At 47.6% G+C, this 19,579-nt stretch overlaps 5 protein-coding genes and 1 non-coding gene across 6 annotated transcripts; 4 read left to right on the forward strand and 2 right to left on the reverse strand.

Annotated features, from left to right (window-relative positions):
- The first annotated feature begins 5,017 nt into the window (after positions 1-5,017).
- On the forward strand, positions 5,018-6,064 carry GGI43DRAFT_4848 (inositol oxygenase). The gene has a single exon (XM_083209891.1). It carries the CDS (start codon positions 5,122-5,124, stop codon positions 6,052-6,054), a length of 933 nt encoding a protein of 310 aa, XP_083065816.1. The 5' UTR covers positions 5,018-5,121; the 3' UTR covers positions 6,055-6,064.
- Positions 6,065-6,590: 526 nt separating this feature from the next.
- GGI43DRAFT_389651 (retromer subunit VPS35) lies at positions 6,591-9,408 on the forward strand. The gene is made up of 2 exons (XM_083204230.1): positions 6,591-6,971; positions 7,078-9,408. Exons 1-2 carry the CDS (start codon positions 6,838-6,840, stop codon positions 9,329-9,331), a joined length of 2,388 nt encoding a protein of 795 aa, XP_083065817.1. The 5' UTR covers positions 6,591-6,837; the 3' UTR covers positions 9,332-9,408.
- Positions 9,409-11,359: 1,951 nt separating this feature from the next.
- GGI43DRAFT_4838 (M28 family metallopeptidase) lies at positions 11,360-14,573 on the forward strand. Its single transcript, XM_083209888.1, has 2 exons — positions 11,360-13,980; positions 14,040-14,573. Exons 1-2 carry the CDS (start codon positions 11,443-11,445, stop codon positions 14,220-14,222), a joined length of 2,721 nt encoding a protein of 906 aa, XP_083065818.1. The 5' UTR covers positions 11,360-11,442; the 3' UTR covers positions 14,223-14,573.
- A 264-nt stretch (positions 14,574-14,837) lies between these two features.
- Positions 14,838-16,012, reverse strand: GGI43DRAFT_4842 (cytochrome b5-like heme/steroid binding domain-containing protein). The gene is made up of 2 exons (XM_083209889.1): positions 15,601-16,012; positions 14,838-15,535 (listed from the first exon to the last, which is right to left on the reverse strand). The coding sequence occupies exons 1-2, from the start codon at positions 15,651-15,653 to the stop codon at positions 15,058-15,060; spliced, it is 531 nt and encodes a 176-aa protein (XP_083065819.1). The 5' UTR covers positions 15,654-16,012; the 3' UTR covers positions 14,838-15,057.
- An 847-nt stretch (positions 16,013-16,859) lies between these two features.
- On the forward strand, positions 16,860-18,822 carry GGI43DRAFT_378222 (kinase-like protein; the record flags this gene model as incomplete). The annotated part of the gene is made up of 4 exons (XM_083202662.1): positions 16,860-17,108; positions 17,187-17,941; positions 18,011-18,498; positions 18,581-18,822. The coding sequence occupies 4 exons, from the start codon at positions 16,860-16,862 to the stop codon at positions 18,820-18,822; spliced, it is 1,734 nt and encodes a 577-aa protein (XP_083065820.1).
- A 514-nt stretch (positions 18,823-19,336) lies between these two features.
- On the reverse strand, positions 19,337-19,429 carry GGI43DRAFT_t13. Its single transcript has one exon. It is a non-coding gene; the product is annotated as a tRNA-Ala (tRNA).
- Positions 19,430-19,579: the final 150 nt, after the last annotated feature.

Genomic DNA, 19,579 nt, shown 5'->3' on the forward strand with positions numbered 1-19,579 from the left:
AAGGCCTCATTAAGTGGTCTGTGGTCTGTAGCTGTGCCTGATAGACACAGCAGGGGTACGGGTACGTGTAAGATGATGTCGCCGCAAGGCGCCAACGACTCTGCATCTGCATTTTCTCTGACGAGAATCCCCGAATCGACGAGAGAGGGTCCGGTTCTGGTAGCCCACGACTCAGGTAATTCCCAATTCACATGACAGTAAGCATATCACCGAGAGCCACGTTTAGCAACAACAATGTCGTTATTTGTCCGCGATGATGGTGGGGTGTGTTACTCACACTACCACCAGCAGAGCCAAACTCGAATACCTCTTATCACCAGTGAGGTAGCACTGCCTGAGGTGAGCAATTTCCGATACACTACACGCCAATGCCTAGGTACCCTATCCATAGCTGCCAAGCTACTCGATGAATTCCGGATTTTCGTGTTGGAAGTTAGTTCGCTGAATCATTCCTTCTTAGCTCGCACAGCCACCCCGGAGCATCAAGTGCTTGCACGAGAATTATTAGTGTCTAGCTTTCAGACTGACCGGCTGGCACACGATCAGCCACTATATCAGCGTCAACGCTGCTTATTATTACTTCCGATTGACAGCCGAAGGGACGACGCGCATGGAGAATTTTTGGCAAGCGTGCCCACTACATACGCCCAGCAAAGTACTCCATATATAAGTGACACGCTTTCTTCTTTTCTTTCCCTCCCTCGCTTTGTCTCTCATTGTAAGGCAGCGATACTTGACACTTTGTCCAACAACAATGAAAGAGATGGAGAGGTAATTCGTGTGGGCACAAGACAAGGATACAAAACCCACAGCGAGAAACGCACCCGAGTGGCTGGCAACCTGATGTGTCCGCAGGATGGCACCGATTTGATGGGCTGCCTCTTCGGAAAATGGATTCCATGATGCACTGATATTGCATTGCTCCACATACAGCCGCTGTCTTCCCTTTACTAGTCCTATTCAGCACTCCAGCTGATGCAAGCTGTTTTCTCCCAAGGCGATCCTTCGTTGTCAGTAGGATGCATAATGGCATGGGAATCACCCTTGACCCGACTAGATTCACTGTGCAGATGCAGGCGCACGACTACGTAAGTACTTCCTACTGTCGCATTCAAGTTCGGTGATGTTCCTTTATGCTTAGCAGAGCAGCTCACCTGGCACTAGCCGTACATATATTTTGCGTATTGCTTTTACGTGATTGCATGACACAATGACTACCCTTACATTTCAAGAACGAAGAGAGCAATCAGCGAACAGCAAGAGATAGGACAAGACTTCATCCCTCGTTTTTGTTGCCATGCCCAGTTGTCACTCCCTGTTCCACTGAGCGACGGGGATTCACCGCTTGGCGATTTGGGCACCGAGAGGGTCCTGGCGGGTAGGACTGATATATCGCCGCAGGCTTGACATCCACTTCCATGAGAGTAGCGTCACCTATGTGTACTGTAACACACCCCATGTGACGGGTTTCAGTGATACTTAGTAAGAGAGAGGGAAGAGCAACCGCTGCTCTATCGCTCGAGATTGAAAATTCCTCTTCAGTTGCACTGCGTTAGCCATGCCAGTGCTACCCACTGCTCGATCATCCGATATCTGACTTGTACGCTCGATGCTAATACCACCCTCCAAACACCTGCATCTTCATTGGTAGATGAAAAATCCGTGCTGGAGCGTTTTTTTTTTTTTTTTTTTTTTTTTGGCTTACTTTGTGGGGAGCTGCCTTTTAATCTTTTAGTGAATTGCTGGGGTTTGCGTGCCCAACGCTTAGCGATTTGACCCCCCCTTGCAGATGTACATCCTTGAATCGTCTCCATCTCCACTTGACACCAATCCTACACACAGGCAGGTTTGCAGAGAAAGCTCTGGCGACGCTCTTCTGAACACGTTCCTTTGAGAGAAGAGGTAGAATTAGTAAAAGTGAGAGAAAACATATATACATATACATCCCAGACTAGTAAATATAATAGAGGCTGATGTCACATTTCACTGGACGTTAGCAATAGAGGCAGTAAAGAGCACTAAGAGCACTAACTTTCGAAGAATAAGTCACACAGCGAACCCATCAAGAGAGGAAGAAAAGACTATAATAAATGGTGAAAAAATAAGCCAGCTTACAAAGCGCTATTATCATGGAGATAAATTTTGTTTCTAATTGAGGTTATATTTTGCCTCGTGTTGAGATCCCTCTATATAAGGCATGTGTAAGTTTTAGAGGCTATTCTAAAATTTCACTCTTCCAGATCTACATACATTGAGTAGAGCTTGGATCTCTGCATCGTCAAGTAATCTCTTGCATCTGAATCCACATAAATTCTATGATATTTATAATATGTTCAACTTTTATAGCAGTGTCTTTTGCTATGAGTGAATTTCTGGAGAGCACCCACTGAGAGGAGTTTGCCTCATTTATATTGCAATCTATTTCTATTATTTTTTATAAAAGGATTTATACATGGGATATTATGACTCAACAAAGAAACAGCATTCAAGAGCATCGGTTCTTATGCTAACAGGCGTGGATAAAGTCTCCATTCAAGAAGTTATCTTTGTTCAAAAAGAAATTTCGTGTACATCACATCCACAAATCGACATAGTAATATGGTAATTATTTAGAGCGCTGAGAGCAGTTATTGTATCTAGTAGTCAAAAGATCTTGATACAAGAGTAATATCTGTTGCGTTGTCCCAAATGTTTCATATTTCCACCATCATCCTATGCCTTTTGACGGGCCGTATAGCTGATATGTAAGGTAGACAGGCCTGTATTAACGAGTCGATATAGATCTTCCTGTTCTCCAATATTGAGCCATTATTAGTCGGACGACGAGATACTATTTCCTAACTATTTAGATATTTTTGCTACCGGTGTTTGTGATAAATGTTATTGATATGTGGAGTATAGATGGCGGAGAGTACCTGCACTCTCACTGATTGAGGTGAAATTCTATCTACGTTCATGTTAAACAAGATTATTGATCGTCGGAGGTGCAATTATTAGGGTACGTGCAGAATATCTTTGGAATGAAGAGGTAGATGAATACATCGACCCAAAGAACACAAAGAACATTAAAAATGCTTTATCAAGTGAAAAGAACTGAGATAGCCTTTGATTCGAAGTATAAAGAATTTTTATTCAAAAGTATGAAAAACTGCTGGCAGCCATAGAATTACGTTGATAAATACCTGCTGGGAAATGCTGGTGTATATTCCGTTGGTAATGTAAGAAAAGGAGCAGAAGAGAGGGAGTATTATCACCGGGACCTTAGTATTACCTGGGCATGATAGGTGCTGGATACACTACAGTCAGCTTTCTGCCAAATGTGTATGATGAAGTCTCAATGTCTATCTGAAAAGCTGTGCCGTAGTTGGGCACTGGTATTGTTTAGACTTTAATATCTGTGGCTGTGAAAAATGATGCAATGCTGTTAAAGTTAAAATCGAGTATACTCGATATGATTTGGTCACCATTCTCACTGAAGTATTTACCCATCTATGATACTACGGGCTGCATATACCTTGGCGCCACCCAAGTCCTCTTCGAGGACAGAGATACGTTATGCGTTATTTGTTTTGAGTGTAGTTATATCAAAGCATTTATTTGTTTTGCAACTTGGCTGGTGTGTTTACTTCATCGTTTATCTCGTCTATCAACTGGTCTTCATATATGACTGGGGAATCTTGAGGCAGCTTCGCTGTGTGCTATTCAGTGGTTGATACTGCAAGTACTGCGCAGTATTATGACCAGGCCTCTTAATTACACCATGTCTTAGTATCTCACTGAGGCTTGGAAAGTCCTAGCGAGCTTTAGACGGCTGGTATATGGGTCCGTGGGGGACAGTATCGGAATAGTTGATGCCGAGTGATCGCCGCTTTGAAATTTTCTACGAGCTACATTTCATGATGTGTCCCGCTGACCTCTAAACGTATATGCTTAGAAATTCCAAGATATATGAGAGAATGGCGAAGCACGCCGGCTCTTACCACACGTGGATCCCGCTAGGAGATGTTCACTCTGAGCAAAAGATATCTGCCGGCAAGAGTAGAGTTTGCGGATATTGACTTCAGAGGCGTCGTCCCGAAAGAGACTTCACGTCGTATGATCTGTACGATCATCTCCGCTGACCAAAGACAAATAGTTCATTCGTTGTAAATCTGCCTGAGTAGGCATCCGCATTTTGAAAGACATTTTCACGGCGAAACCGGCGGTAATTGTGGATCTGGCAGTCAGCCGATCAAATGCGATCCACGGTATTCACATTTTCGCAGTGGTAAATGGTCTCGAACTTGAGATGGCTAGGCATATTGGCCCGTGTTCCTTTTTTGCTTTTTGCCGATGTAGGCAGGTCTCGCAAATGATAGATCCTCTGGGGAGAGTGTGGGGATATAAGCCAGATGCTCGTCACGATAGCACAGGGATGAGTATAAAGCTCTCTCGCTAGCTTACTAAAAGCAGAGGAGATTATGGTTATTATTGCAGAGATCCGCTCAGGAACGAATGATCAACCACGCGATAACAAGATCTAAGATGGATAGTAAATTTAGCACCGCTTTGTGCTCCCCTCGTTTTGCTGATATACGAGAAAGATTCTTATTTTTTATTTGCCTGAATGAGCAACCGTGCCCGCCATCTAAGATTTAGATTCGCCCACACTGGGAGCAAAACCTGGGGATATCCTGTTTTGGAATCCTTCGGCGGCGCTAGCCTTATGGTGAAGCCAAACATGGAAATCCCGCCGCGAGCAGTTCCACCAGGATCCAGCTTTTTGTCCATCGTACAACCTACAAACCCGCACATGGCGATGATTATTGAGGGGGTGGAGGAGCTCGTTAAATGACGTAAAAAGATAGTCTGGAAAAAATGGAAGCCGGTCCTGGGATGTGGACGGGATACTTAAGGCAAACGGTATCCTCATCAGGGAAGACAGATTTCCTTCATCCAAGAGACGTTCAAGATCAGAGCAATACGACAAGAACGTCTATAAAAAGTGCGAGCGCTACTACTTTTAAACGTTCGTCGCTGATATTCAAACTACGTCTCGCTTGAGAGTGTAATTTTTCATCTTTTACCAGCCGGGTGTCTTTATATCATTCGGGCACGATATTATTTTTTTCATCTTCCATAATGGCACCAACGGCTATTGTTGATCTCGGCGAGACCGTCGCCTACTCTGTCGGCCAGAAATTAGAGAACCTCTCCGACGAGATTGACGAGGTTAACTCCATCAAGTACGATTCGGAATCCAAATTCGATGCCAAGAAAGATAAAGCAAACTTTCGCCAGTATGAGGACGCCTGCGACCGGGTCAAGAACTTCTACAAGGAACAGCACCAGAAGCAGACAGTCGCTTACAATCTTGCTGCTCGCAACCGCTTCCACAGCGCGTCTCGAGTTCGCCCGGAGATGACTATTTGGGAGGCCATGGAGAAGCTCAACACTCTTATTGATGAATCCGACCCTGACACGTCACTGTCTCAGATTGAGCACTTGCTTCAGTCTGCAGAGGCGATTCGTCGCGATGGCAAGCCACGTTGGATGCAAGTTACTGGTCTGATTCATGACCTCGGCAAGCTCATGCTTTTCTTTGAGGAGCTTGGCACTCAGGGCCAATGGGATGTCGTTGGAGATACTTTCCCCGTTGGCTGTGCCTTCGATAAGCGCATCATTCTCCCGGATACTTTTGCCAGCAACCCTGACACAAAGGATCCTGTGTACTCTACCAAGCATGGCATTTACTCTCCTGGCTGTGGCCTGGATAATATGATGCTTAGCTGGGGTCATGACGAGTATCTGTACCATGTTGTCCGCGACCAGTCAAACTTGCCGGATGAGGCACTCGCCATGATCCGCTATCACTCGTTCTATCCCTGGCACCGTGAGGGAGCTTACAGGGAGTTTATGTGCGAGAAAGACTGGAAGATGCTCAAGGCTGTTCAGGCTTTTAACCCGTATGACCTGTACAGCAAGAGTGACGACGTTCCCAGCGTGGACGAGCTCAAGCCATACTATATGGAGCTGATTGATGAGTTTTTCCCTCAAAAGTTGATTAAGTGGTAAATTAGACAGCGGGATTGTATTAAGCGGGCGTTATAATGGATTGGACATTGCTTTTATTGTTGTATGATAATGGATAAAGGAGCGGAGAAATTGATAGAGGGGCTTCAGCTTTTCCTGAGCCATAGCACGAATTGACCAATATTATTGTCAAGGTTTTGAACATGTTGAGAATATGATGAAATAAGTGAGAAAAATATTGAAGATGCATCGCTGTGAGATATTGTGTGCTGTATCTCGGCCCTCATCAAATTAGTCGTACTTGGCTTAGTATTGATGTTTGTGGCGTCCGCACGAATGCTAGTCTTTCGTGGGGGTGATGGGCTGTAGTAATAGCCATCGAAGAAAAGTCTCTAAAAGAAAATTATTTAGGGGAACAAATTCAATAAATGAAGGCACCAGCGCTGGATAGGATAGTAGAATTAATGAAGTTGGTAGTGAAGCTTGAGAGGTACGCACATATATTGGACATCACGTGGTAGGTAGCCTTGGCTGCTGCGTTTTCCGGGTACAAGGCCCAATGTAATTGTGGCTAGCTTCTTGGGGAGCTCCAGCCGTTACCTCAGCGCCGCCTTGCCTGCTAAGCTGTCGTCACTGGCCGCCGAGCCACTTTGCGCTGGTCTTTTGCCTTGTCTCGCTCGCTCATACTCCAAGATCCGACGACTCGCCATCCAAACCGGCGCAATCGCCACGCTCTGTTGCTCGTCAATGCCTAGTTGAAGGCTCGATTCTGGTCGCAAGCATCGTCCCTAAAGCTACCCCGCCGCCTGCCGCAACGCACTGACAATGGCCACGCCGGCCCCCCTGGAGGATCAGGCTCGACTGCTTGAAGATGCCCTGGTGGCTGTGCGCCAGCAGACATCGCTCATGCGGAAATGCCTCGACACGCCCGGAAAGCTCATGGACGCTTTGAAGTGCTGGTACGTGCCGCTGTTACGCCGTTGCGACGCCCCGCGGCTTTAAACGAGGGACATATGTAGGAAGAGAACGATTGAGGCTGACGCAAGCATGTTGTTGATTCTGTAGCTCGACGTTGGTCTCCGAGCTTCGGACAAGCAGCCTTGGCCCGAAGCAGTATTATGAACTGTACATGGCCATATTCGATGCCCTACGCTTCCTGGCGGTCCATCTCCGAGAAAACCATCCTGTTAACCACTTGGCCGATCTCTACGAATTGGTTCAATACGCCGGAAACATAATCCCAAGGCTGTACCTCATGGTCACTGTTGGAACAGCATACATGTCCATACCTGATGCGCCAGTAAAGGAGCTGATGAAGGATATGATGGACATGAGCCGCGGTGTCCAACACCCTATCCGCGGACTATTCCTCCGATATTACATGTCCGGACAGGCCAGAGACTTTCTCCCCACTGGCACCGGTGACGGCCCAGAGGGTAATCTGAGCGACTCGATCAACTTCATACTGACTAACTTTGTGGAAATGAACAAGTTATGGGTTCGTTTACAGCACCAAGGACACTCGCGCGAGAGGGAGCAGAGGATTCGTGAAAGACAGGAGCTACAGCTCCTTGTAGGAAGCAACATTGTCCGCCTGAGCCAGTTGGTTGACCTGGAAACCTACAAGACAGGCATTCTTGCGCCTCTATTGGAGCAGGTTGTACAATGCCGAGATGTTTTGGCCCAGGAGTATCTCTTGGAGGTCATCACGCAGGTGTTCCCAGACGAGTTCCACCTGCACACCCTGGATCAGTTCCTCGGCGCCGTATCGAGACTAAACCCCCACGTGAACGTCAAAGCTATTGTCATTGGTCTCATGGACCGTCTATCCGAATATGCTGAACGCGAGGGAGCCAGTGAGAAGGGCCCTGATCAAGAGAAGGCCGAGGCTGACGCCTTGGCCAATCTGCTTGAGAGGGTGCAGCTTCAGAAAGAGGCCGAGCCGCCAGTCGCTCAACCAGCCCCTGCCCCTGAGCAGCCGCCTGCAGAGGAGGCAAGTGACAAGGTCGCCGAGGAGGCTGACCAGGAGGAACAAGCACCAGAGGAAGGTGAGGCATCAGCCGAGCCCGCAGCTAGCGAAGCGGACACTGCCGCTGCGGCAGAAGAGACAGAGCCCTCGGTTGTCGAGACGGAAACAACGGCAGTCAATGGACAAGAGGGTGAGACTTCCAAGGACGTACAGCTCTATGAAGTCTTCTTCACACAGGTCAAGAATCTTGTTGAAGCTCAACATCTCCCTATTCAAGATACTATTGCGCTGTTGGTATCCCTCTGCAACTTGGCGCTGAACAACTATCCCGACCGACTCGACTATGTGGATCAGATCTTGGCTTACGCCACGGCAAAAACAAAAGAGAACATCAACAATGCTGATCTCCACTCCGCCCAGGCTCAGCAGAGCCTCCTTGCCCTACTGCAGGCGCCCCTCAACCGCTACGTATCAATATTCACCGCCTTATCTCTTCCAACATACGTACCTCTTTTCCAAGCTCAGTCATACCCGACTCGCCGTGCCGTTGCTGGTGGTATTATCCGCGGCCTTTTGAAAGACCAGATCAAGATTTCCAAAACGAGCCAGTTGGAACACGTGCTCGATGTCCTATCGGTACTTATCAAAGAGGGAACACAATCACCACAAGGGTACTCCGGAGCTACTCAGCGACGAGCCGTGGAGACTGATGAGACCCTTGAGGAGCAAGGATGGCTGGCAAGAATGGTGCACCTGCTCCAGGGCGAGGACAATGATACACAGTTCAAGCTCCTGCAGCTGACACGCAAAGCATTTTCGGATGGCAACGATCGCATCCGGACAACCACGCCGCCGTTGATAACAGCATGCTTGAAGCTAGCCAGGAAATTCAAGACTCGAGAGCATTTTGACGACAACTGGGAGACGCAGATTAATGCCCTTTTCAAATTCATCCACTCTGCAATTAGCACGCTCTATACTCGCGTGACCAGCACGGGAGTCGCTGAGTTGGCTCTACGTTTGTTCTGTTCTGCAGGACAGACCGCAGATCTGACTGGATTTGAGGAGGTGGCGTATGAGTTTTATGCGCAAGCGTTTACCGCTTATGAAGAATCCATCTCTGATTCTAAAGCCCAGTTCCAGGCTGTATGTGTCATTGCCAGCTCACTTCACCAGACTCGCAGCTTTGGCAAGGAAAATTACGACACATTAATCACTAAATGCGCACAGCACGGCAGCAAGCTGCTGCGGAAGCCAGATCAATGCCGAGCGGTGTACCTGGCCAGTCATCTGTGGTGGGCAACTCCCGTTGCTGTGAATGGCGAGACAGAAGAGACTGAGGTAAGATGAAATTAAAGGCAAAGGAAAAGAAATTGTATCATGTGCTAACCTGTCTTGACTAATAGCTCTACCGTGACGGCAAGCGAGTTCTTGAGTGCTTACAACGGGCTCTTCGTGTGGCTGATTCGTGCATGGAGACGGCGGCTTCGATTGAACTGTTTGTTGAGATTTTGGACCGCTACGTCTACTACTTTGATCAACAGAATGAAGCAGTATGTTTCTCCTTTTATGTATTTCTATTGGATATCGTACTAACACTTACTTTCTCAACCAGGTGACTACGAAATACCTGAATGGTCTTATTGAGCTGATTCACTCAAATTTGGCAGGCAATCAGCAAGAATCGGCTTCGATTGAAACCAGCAAGAAACACTTTCATCAAACTCTTGAGAATATCAAGTCCAGGCAGTACGAGGGAGTTGTTTTATACCCAAGTTAGGAATGGGGTCTCTGGTCCGCCAAAGCCGCAGGGATGCTTAAATGATTCTGCGATATAAAACAAGATTCAAGAATAAAGAAAGCTCTTGGGAAGGGGGTAAGTAAAGGCGCTATGGGACGAGAGAGCGTATAGATGTTTTAATGCACCACCAAGATGCAGCCGGAGCAAATGAGGACATGGCATGACAATTGATGTATTTTTATTCGATTACATATTACACTTTTTGGTTGCGAAAAAGGCTTTTTTTGGCTGTTGAAAACTTGGTGAAGAGAGATGTTAGAAATCGTCGGGGAGTAGATGGCTTGAATGCGGTCTTTTATACTCTTTTACTACATGCCTAGAACATTTACTTGCTGTACCTACTATACCGTCCATACAGGCATACAAGACAGTGGTGCTATATACATACGTATACACATGTCTAAGGCCCCATTCCTGCGGAATACGACGGTGGAGCTGACAGATGGACTTCGTGCCGCCATTAGCTCCGTACCCCGACCCAATCCGTATTTCGAGGTATTATTGCTGCCAGGGTCACTAATTGGATGGCTATTTTAGTGGTAGTCTGACTGTGCTGTATACAAGTAGTATACGAGTACGTGTATCATTGACAGATCGCGGTGGCAGATTTGGCATCCATGACTGATCAGCGCCACTGCGAGGGGCCTTGTTAAGTTAAGGGTCCAACTGGCTGGAGGATTGATGGACAGCAGAATCGCCCATCTTGATATTAATTACCACCATGCAGCAGTAATTTATGTTATATGGCGGCTAATAAGCGCATGCCAGCTGGTTTATATAACGATGGTTATAGAGTATTTCCCCCTCGCTTCTGCAACCATATTGAACCTCGCAGCACAAAAGTCCGCTCTCAGCAATGGTGGCGTTCTAACTTAGCCAAATGAGGTGCAGATGGATTGCCAAGCGCGGATTTTAATGTAACCCGTCACGTTTCGAAGGGGTTTGTCTAGGAGGCAAATTTATAGGGGCGGAGTCTCCAGGGAGGGCGATGCGGCTAATACTAGCAGTAATTACCATAGCTAGCAGCATTCTTTGGGTCGCTATTACTGGGCGCACACGCTGTGCCTCTTATTGCACCAATTTTACTCCGCATTGTCATTTGCCTTGTGCATGTCCAGTTCAGCGATCGAACAGTGTTCCCCAGTAGGCGGTGCAGCAGTGCCAGACAGAGCCCGAGACTTGAAGCAGAGCGGAGCCCCCGGCTTTCCAGCATCGTCATCCCTTATCTCCCATCTGGCTGGGCTTCGTAAGCCGCCATCGCCTCTTGTTCTTGCATCTCCAACCAGCGATTTTCCAGCAGCGGCTGCGCGACCATCAGCCTTGCGAGCCCTTTCTTCTTCTTCTTGGATATGCGGCCTTCTTGACCCGACTTTTTCTTCGACGACGCTTTACTTCTTCGCATTCTTTGATACTTGTCGCCACATCCTAGCTCGACCAGTCCAACTTACCATCTCTCATTCTCGACACTCGTTTTTGTTTGATTGCCTGCTTTAGCCTAACCAGAAACCCCCCTTCGATCTGAATGGCCACCTCGACACCGCGTGCTCGTCCAAACCCATTCCAGCTCGCCTAACTATAGACGACAATCTGCGGATGAGTGCGCAATCGCGTTTGTGTACGATATTTTTTTGTTTCTTCTTTCTTCTTAATCTAGCCCATCATGCCTTCAGAAAAGGTACCGTTTTACGATCCGGTGCCACCGACGTACGATGAGGCACTGGCCGGCAGCAGTCGTAACTGGGTGCCGCCACCAGCACCCACGAGAGATCCTATTGACGAGCGCAACGCGACCGAGACCGAATCGCGATCACTGCTGCCTCGCTCCGGCGAAAACTCACAAGGCTCCAGACGGCCTAATGGCTACCGGCCGCCGACGGTAGAATCAGACGAGGAGGACCTATGGAGCGACAGCGATGCCGACGAAACGAACCAGGTGCGCCGGGAGATGGAGGAGCTGGAGATTGAGGAGCCAAATCGCACAGGAGGAAGCTCACTATGGGGGAAGCGGATAGGCTTCAAGCTGTCACTGCCAACATGGAAATGGACCTGGCGGATAAGGATGCCTCGGATACGCATCCAGCTGCCGCAGCGGGCGTCGGCATCGGCGGGCTCCTCTCCCGACGATGAGGCTGTCGACACAGACAATCTTGACAACGTAAGGTCGTGGATGCAAGATTTCGCCTTCCCCAAGGTCAATAGCATGATGGTGCTGGTAACGTTTGCGCGACTATTAGCGCTCGCTCTCGTCATCGGCTTCATGTATTTCCTCTTTGCGAGCGGCATGCTGACCGGCCTGACGAATGGCGTCAACAATGGAGGCCTGCGCTTCGACCCAGAGGACCTTCGAGTCCATTTACAGCGAACCGTCGACCCCAGGAGAATGCGCGCCGCGGTAAAGATCTTTTCGAGCTACGCACATATTGCCGGTACCGAGGGCGACTATGCGACGGCACTCGATGTGGAGGCAATGTTCAACAAGGCTGGACTGGATGTGGTGCAGAAGGACGACTACTACGTATATCTCAACTACCCTCGTGAAGGCGGCCGAGCCGTGCAGATTATGGACGAAAAGGGCGAGAATGCGATTTGGACAGCCGCACTGGAGGAGATTGAGCGTGGCGGAGAGACTGCTGGGAAACAAACCCCAGCGTTCCATGGACATTCCAAATCCGGTGATGTTAAAGGCCCGCTAATTTACGCAAATTACGGATCAAGGGAAGATTATAAGAAAATTAAGGATTTGGGTATCGATCCGACAGGGGCAATTGCTCTCGTCAGATATTACGGCACGCAGACGGATCGAGCTCTCAAAGTTAAGGGAGCTGAGTTGGCGGGCTTTGCAGGATGTTTGATTTATAGCGATCCTGCAGACGACGGCTTCCTCAAAGGTGATGTCGCCCCTGGTGGGCGGTATATGCCGGAAGACGGTGTTCAGAGAGGCGCCGTCAGTCTAATGAGCTGGGTCGTCGGCGATGTCCTGACTCCAGGTTGGGAGAGTAAGAAAGAGGTGCCTCGCATTAAGTTGAACGAAGCAAAGGGACTTGTCCAGATTCCTAGTCTTCCGCTTGCCTGGAGAGACGCACAGATTCTGTTACAGCATCTCCAAGGTTTCGGACAAAAAGTGCCGGATGCCTGGAAGGGCGGCGTTCCCGAAATTGGCGAGTGGTGGACCGGAAACTCGTCATCCCCAATTGTTCGTCTGAAGAACGAGCAGGATGAAAATGAGAAGCAGCCCATTTGGAACGTTTACGGCAAGATCATAGGCATGGAGCAGTCGGCCAAATCGATCATCCTGGGTAACCACCGAGATGCGTGGTCATTTGGTGCGACCGATCCGCACACAGGCACAGCCATTATGATTGAAATGGCACGCATATTCGGCGACCTTGTTAGTCGGGGTTGGAGACCTCTTCGTTCCATCGAGTTCATGTCGTGGGATGCCGAGGAGTATAACCTCATTGGATCTACAGAGTTTGTCGAGAAAAACGTGGATTCTCTGCGCGAGAATGCGTTTGCCTACATCAACTTGGATACTGTTGTATCAGGACCTGAGTTCCGCGCCTCTGGCTCTCCTCCGCTCCAAAAGAGTCTGTATCACGCTATTAACCGAGTCGTCGACCCGAACTTCAACACTACTCTCAAGGATCTTTGGGACCGTCGTGGTGCTAAGCTCGAGGGCCTGGGAGCAGGTAGCGATTACGTCGCTTTCCAGGATATTGCTGGCACAAGCTCGCTGGACCTGGAGTTTGGCGGCGAGCCCTTCCCTTACCACTCCAGCTACGACAACTTTGAACTGATGGAGCAGGTCATCGATCCCGACTTTACTTATCACGGCTTATTGGCTCAAGTTGTCGGCCTCCTCCTCCTCGACCTGGCTGATAGGCCTATTCTGCCCTTTGACATGATCAACTACGGCCGAAATCTTCAGTCTTGGATCGGCGACCTAGAATCGTGGGCGAAGAAGGAGGAAGAGAAGAAGAACAAGAAGGATTTTCTCAAATTCGACAAACTCAAGGATGCAGCCGCCACAATCTCAGCAAAGGCAGAGCAATTTTCGAAGTGGGAGCTTGAGTGGGACCGTTCGGTTCACAGAAGCGGAGGGTGGGAGACGCAAGAGCTGGGCGGAAAAAGAATTGCGTATAACAACAAGATGGGATACTTTGAGTCGATGCTGTTGGATTTGGAGTTTGGTGGCGGTGTAAGTTGTCTTTTTCTCAAAAAACTAATGGCTTGTTTTTACTAACGGGAATACTGTAGATCCCTAATCGCACACAATTCAAGCACGTCGTGTATGGCCCGCAACTGTGGTCTGGCTACGACGAGGCCTTTTTCCCTGCCATCCGCGATCTTGTCGATGCGGAACTATGGGACGGGGCTAATTCATATATCAACAAAACAGCGACTCTGATGATGGAAGCGGCATCGATTTTGGAGATATAACGAGACGATTTTTACTTATTACCCCATTTCCTATTTCATCGAGCTTTTCATCTCCGTTTTATTGCGAATCTTTTCGATTTCCAGCATGGCGCCATGCCACGCATTTATTCATCGAAAAACTACGCCCGCCGCCCCCGATTTCCTTTAACCCCTTCTAAATATCATACATATCACACATGACGCATATATCCAACCACTTCTCGACATATATAATCCACTTTTTTTTTATGACAGACAAACAGAGCCCCGAAGAGAGGAGTACGGGAGATTCAGATAGGGTCTTTTGGGAAGCACGATAGATGGGCTTTTTTGGGGGGATATGCTGCTTTTTTGCTTTGTCTTTTTTGACCTAAGCCTTCCTGTGGCTGCTTTTACTAGCTTTTTTCCTTTTGTCATCTTTTGTCTACTTGTAACTCTGCGTGGAAAGAGTGCTGCAAAAAGGGAATGTCGAATCTTGGGTCCAGGAGCATAGAACTCCTGGCCTGATTGTTATTATTTGTTTTTTTTTTGTCTGTGTCTTTTTTGAGATCCTTTCTCGTAGCTGAGAAACGGCATGGCAATGGAGTTTATTGGGCCCGAATGTAACCTCTTTTTTGATATCTTTATTCGTTTGAAATCGAAAGCAAAAAACAGGGCTCAGCTATCTTATCCCAAAAGAATCCATCTTTGAATCGAATAGAATCTTTGCTTCTCTCATTTGCATGCGCTATCTCTTCGTCTGTAGATGTGATATCTACGTTGATATAAAAAGGACTGTTTTGGTTTTCAATTGTGGAAACTGCGGTGCTTATCCCATTTTGCTAAATATGCTTATAAAAAGAACTTCTCAAACCATTTACTCCTTCCTGTTCAGCTCCTCAAACTCCTTCATCGACACAAACTTGCCAATAATATCATACTTCTCCGTAAATCTCTCCTCCCATCCCCTCAGCGCCTCCATCTCCTCCGCTCCCAAATCAGACAGGGTATCCAGCGGGCCGTCCAAATCCTTGGTCAGCATATCCTCGTCGAAGCTGCCACAGGCCAAGCCGCGGCTGGCATCCCTGCCGGCAAAGTTCGCATAAGGACCGCCGGGGCCGTAAAAGTTGCGGCCGCGCGAGACATCGTAGACGGCGCCGCGGATGGCCATGAAGACGGGGGCGCCGTTTTCGCCGTTGAAGGGCAGAAGGGTGTGCGGGTTATAGATCTTGAAGACGGCGGGTGGTGGGGGTTTGGGGAGCTGCGGCGCGGCGGTTTTGGAGAAGAAGGTTGAGTAGGCTGTGTAGAGGATGATGGAGGCGATGAGGATGTTGAGGGGTGAGAAGAGGCCGGCGCTGGAGGAGGATTGTTAGCTGAGGTTTGATGTAAAATAGCAATATGTGTTGGTAAGGTTATTTACTTGATGGCCTCCTTCGCAGCCTCGTCGTTCATGCGGTGCTCGACGTATTCCATGGCGAAGTATGAGAAAATAGCCTCTCTAGAGCAAAGCGAGAAAGAAAGCTAAGGCGATCGCGGAATTCGATCCGGCAGAGATGGGGGGAATGCGAGCTTAATAGAAGTAGCACTAGCTAGACCAGAGAGCCCACCGGTCGGGACTATTATGCCTCGGAGCGGTATGTTCGGGAAAGATGGAGCTGTGCCTAGGGATTAAGTGAACGAAGTATGTAATGCCCCGCCAGGCTTGCGGATTGCAGGATTGCTGGAGGTTGCATCTGCGGGCTGTAAGACGGATTGGACGGCGCTGGTGGCGGCAAAAGCTCGGAGAGAGAGGTGAGCAGGAATGAGAGAATTCCATGTGGTTCTATGTCTTGCACGGACTGGTTCTGTTGTCTCACGGGATTCGAATTACATTTATTGTAAGTAATATTATTAATATTATTCTATCAGTGTTGCAGATGTCTTTTTATTCATGAAATTCTGTGATTGCCTCCATTTTCCTTACCTATTTGGCCCAATGTACAACTCTATAGATACAACCTAAGCTTAATAGGTACTGCCAAATGCTTGTAACCACTTACACACCTATTCTCCCAGCTACCTATGTAATGCCGACTCGGAAAGCCTGTTCATAAGAGCCTGAGACTTGACTCTTACACCGTGAAGACTATTATAACCCACTACTCACTAATGACAAGCCGACGAGCTGATTGTCTCTTACGGAGGATTTGATGGCGCCGACGTCCTTTACGCTTCTTAGGTACATGTAGGTACTTCATAGTTTCGCTGTTTTACCAGAACGGCGAAAACGGATGGATTCAAATTCATAGTCATATAGAAAAGAGAAGATATCAAAAAATAAAAAAATAAAAAATACTAATATGCGGTGAGCACTGAATGTCAAGGCTGCCGAGTGAATTGGCTGGTAGCAGTAGCAAACGCTTTCACGTGTGGTGTTGTTACACCATATCAGCTTGTGTCACTGACAAGATATGTTCTTCTTGGATAAAAAAAGGTCTTTTGACAAAAAAAAAAAAAAAAAAGATAAACAAAGTGGGTTTTTTTCTCTTCCCATTCAATTGTTACTTTCTTCACACTTCACTTCAGCAGCAGAGTTCTTCGTTTCTTTGCTTCGTCCCGCTATTACTTATTTTACCTTAAGTTCTACAGTCAATTACACTATTGCATTCTTCATGCCCCAAATTCAGCATCTAAATCGTCATGGTATTTTCAGGCTTCAACGATGCCCACAGTCGGGTCCCGCTCGCCAAGGATAGTCCAGCGGCGCACGCTCTAATCGCCATTCGGCCGGAAAACGAGGCAGCCAAATTGGCATTTTCAAGCGTTGTTGATTTCATCAATGAGCAGAAGAGTAACTCTGATGCTCTAAACCATTATGCAAAGTTTATCTGGTGTTCTGACGAGCGGGTGCATGACCCTGCAGTCTCTCGATATGCCGCGTGGAAATCAGTCCCTGAAAGCTGGACATCAGGATTTGCAACACCGTCCCGTGGCATGGGCCCAGATCCTGATCCCATGATGATATAGGATGGGTTCTTCTTTGTTGATGAGAGTGTCCTGTCGCTCGGGTCCAACTTCCAATGGATCATTGGACGGCTGAGTAATAAGACTGCGTCTCTTACCAAACCGGACGTCGACTTGTTGCTCACAACAGAACGAGAGAGCAATGTTGCTAGGCGACATGCTACTATTAGTTTTGCTCAAGAGACGCGCCTGGCTACCATTACTCTTGAGTCTGGAAGCTCGATGATAGTAAACAAGTGCTATATGGCTTCCCGAGGCAGCGTTGCTGGCTGTGCTCTGGCCAAGAACTTCATCTGCCTTGGAGATCTAAAGTATTCCCTCGAGTACACCCCATACTCTCGCCAAGATGATGGTCAGAAGAAACTTCGAAATATGCTCACAGCTGTGTATGGCAGCGACCAACCCACAAATGAAATACACCAAGCAGCGCCAACCCCAAGCTCGATGAATGCCTTGACGATTGGAAACTACACGGTCACATCTGGCACGGGGAGCAGCATACGCCCAGCAGTCAGCTCAGATGGGCAAAAGATAGTTGCCGTCAAGAGCCTGGCAGCTGAGACGGATAAAGCAGTCTCTGTACGCGAGAAATTTGCGCTGATGGAGTTGATCACACTAGAAGCTAAAGCTCAAAATCATCGCAACATTTTGAGAATGGTTGAAAACATTCACATACCGGGGCGAGAAGTACACGAATACCATCTCATATTGGAGCCTTTTGTTGGCCTAACTCAATCGCAGTTACCCCAGCGCACACAGTAAGCAAATTCAATATCGGCAGTCATTGAGATCTTCGTTGGGAACAAAAACTAACTTGGTTGTAACAGCAACACAAAGATAGAACTGATTCTGCACGATTGCCTTCGCGTCCTGGCTTTCCTGAATGAGCATAATATCATTCACACGAACGTAAACCCCGCAAACATTGGACTTCTCGATTTCCATATGGATGAAATAGATCAACCCGCGATTTTGTCGTCACTGCGCCCTCCTCGCGCGGTAATCCTTGGTATTGACTCTGTCCAGGAGATCCCCGCTGGTCAAAGCACAATTGAAGCAGTACCTGGCAGCAGCGGGACAGTAGGGTACCATGCTCCCGAGCATGAATTGCTGGGGTATGATGGGAGAACCGACGTCTGGTCTTTGGGTGTCAGCGTCTTCGAGACCATTTTTGGAGAACTACCATGGGCCTTTGGGGTAGAAGGTAATCCCTGGAGAAAGGATTGCAAAAACGTGAACCAGGCACGTTTCAGATTCAACTTGCAGTTCGAAAAAGCTATTGACAAAATTAAAAACCATAGGAAAACTTATGGAGGTAAGTCTAATCTTTCCTACTACTCCAGGACATATAATGCTTCGCCATATAAACAAAGTGCTTACCATGACTGTTTGTGTAGAGGCTATCACCAGCTTTTTGCGCATTGCGTTCCGCTTTGAGCATTCCAAGATTGATGATCAAAGGCAGCACCCTCGGCTCACCAGCGAGCAATGCATCATATTGATAGAAAAGAAATCAATCTTCTTGAAGCATAGAGTAGTCATCGAAGGAGTTAATGCCGGAGGTACAGTTACCATTGTCAAAGCTCCTGAGCAAACTGTAATGTCAACTAAACACGAAGCGTCAGATATCTACATTTAGTCAATTCGCAGGCGCCCCAGTATGCTGTCAATATGTCATGTAGTCACATCTTTGAATGGTCATTGATTGCGATTTATGGAGAAACTTGGAATGCTCTGGAATGCATCTGGAAAAGTTGACAAAGTAGATATTTTGAAGAGTGGATAGATTACATGTATTTATTCGATTCATCACGAGATGCATGACTAAGCGATTGCCATGTATAGAATGTTGAGAAATAGCGCTCTGATAACAAATACCCTCTCTTGGTGAATATAGAATGACTTATTAGTTCTTAGGCTATGCTAAGATGTCAGCGTGTATATACAAAATGGGGTGTCGCATGAATGCATACCTAGATGCATGAACACGAAGGTACTGGCAGGATTCCAATGTCTCATGGGATTAGTAATTGCAATCGCCCAGTACAGCTTGAAGAAGAAGAAAAAAATTGATGAAAAATAAAAAGAATAACTGTCGCATATAAAATTCTTTGATGGGAACCTATAAAAAATCGCAAAAAAGAAAGAACACGTGGAGACAGAGGGATTTGAACCCCCGACCTTTTACAGGCAATGTATTGAATGAACAATGCAAAGCAAACGTGATACCCCTACACCATATCCCCTTCGTTGAAAGTTCTTACCATACATTACACATTATAGTACTACTGTGCGCGCTAGCATTTTTTAGCGCCAGAAGAGAACCTAGCCTACTTTGGGAGACGTATGTTAGAGTCACGAGCTTCTGCGTACCCGGTAGGAGAATGAAGAGAAGA

The sequence above is a fragment of the Trichoderma evansii genome (genome assembly GCF_050947405.1).
Source record: "Trichoderma evansii strain SZMC 28006 chromosome Unknown GGI43scaffold_1, whole genome shotgun sequence".
Lineage (NCBI taxonomy): Eukaryota > Fungi > Ascomycota > Sordariomycetes > Hypocreales > Hypocreaceae > Trichoderma > Trichoderma evansii.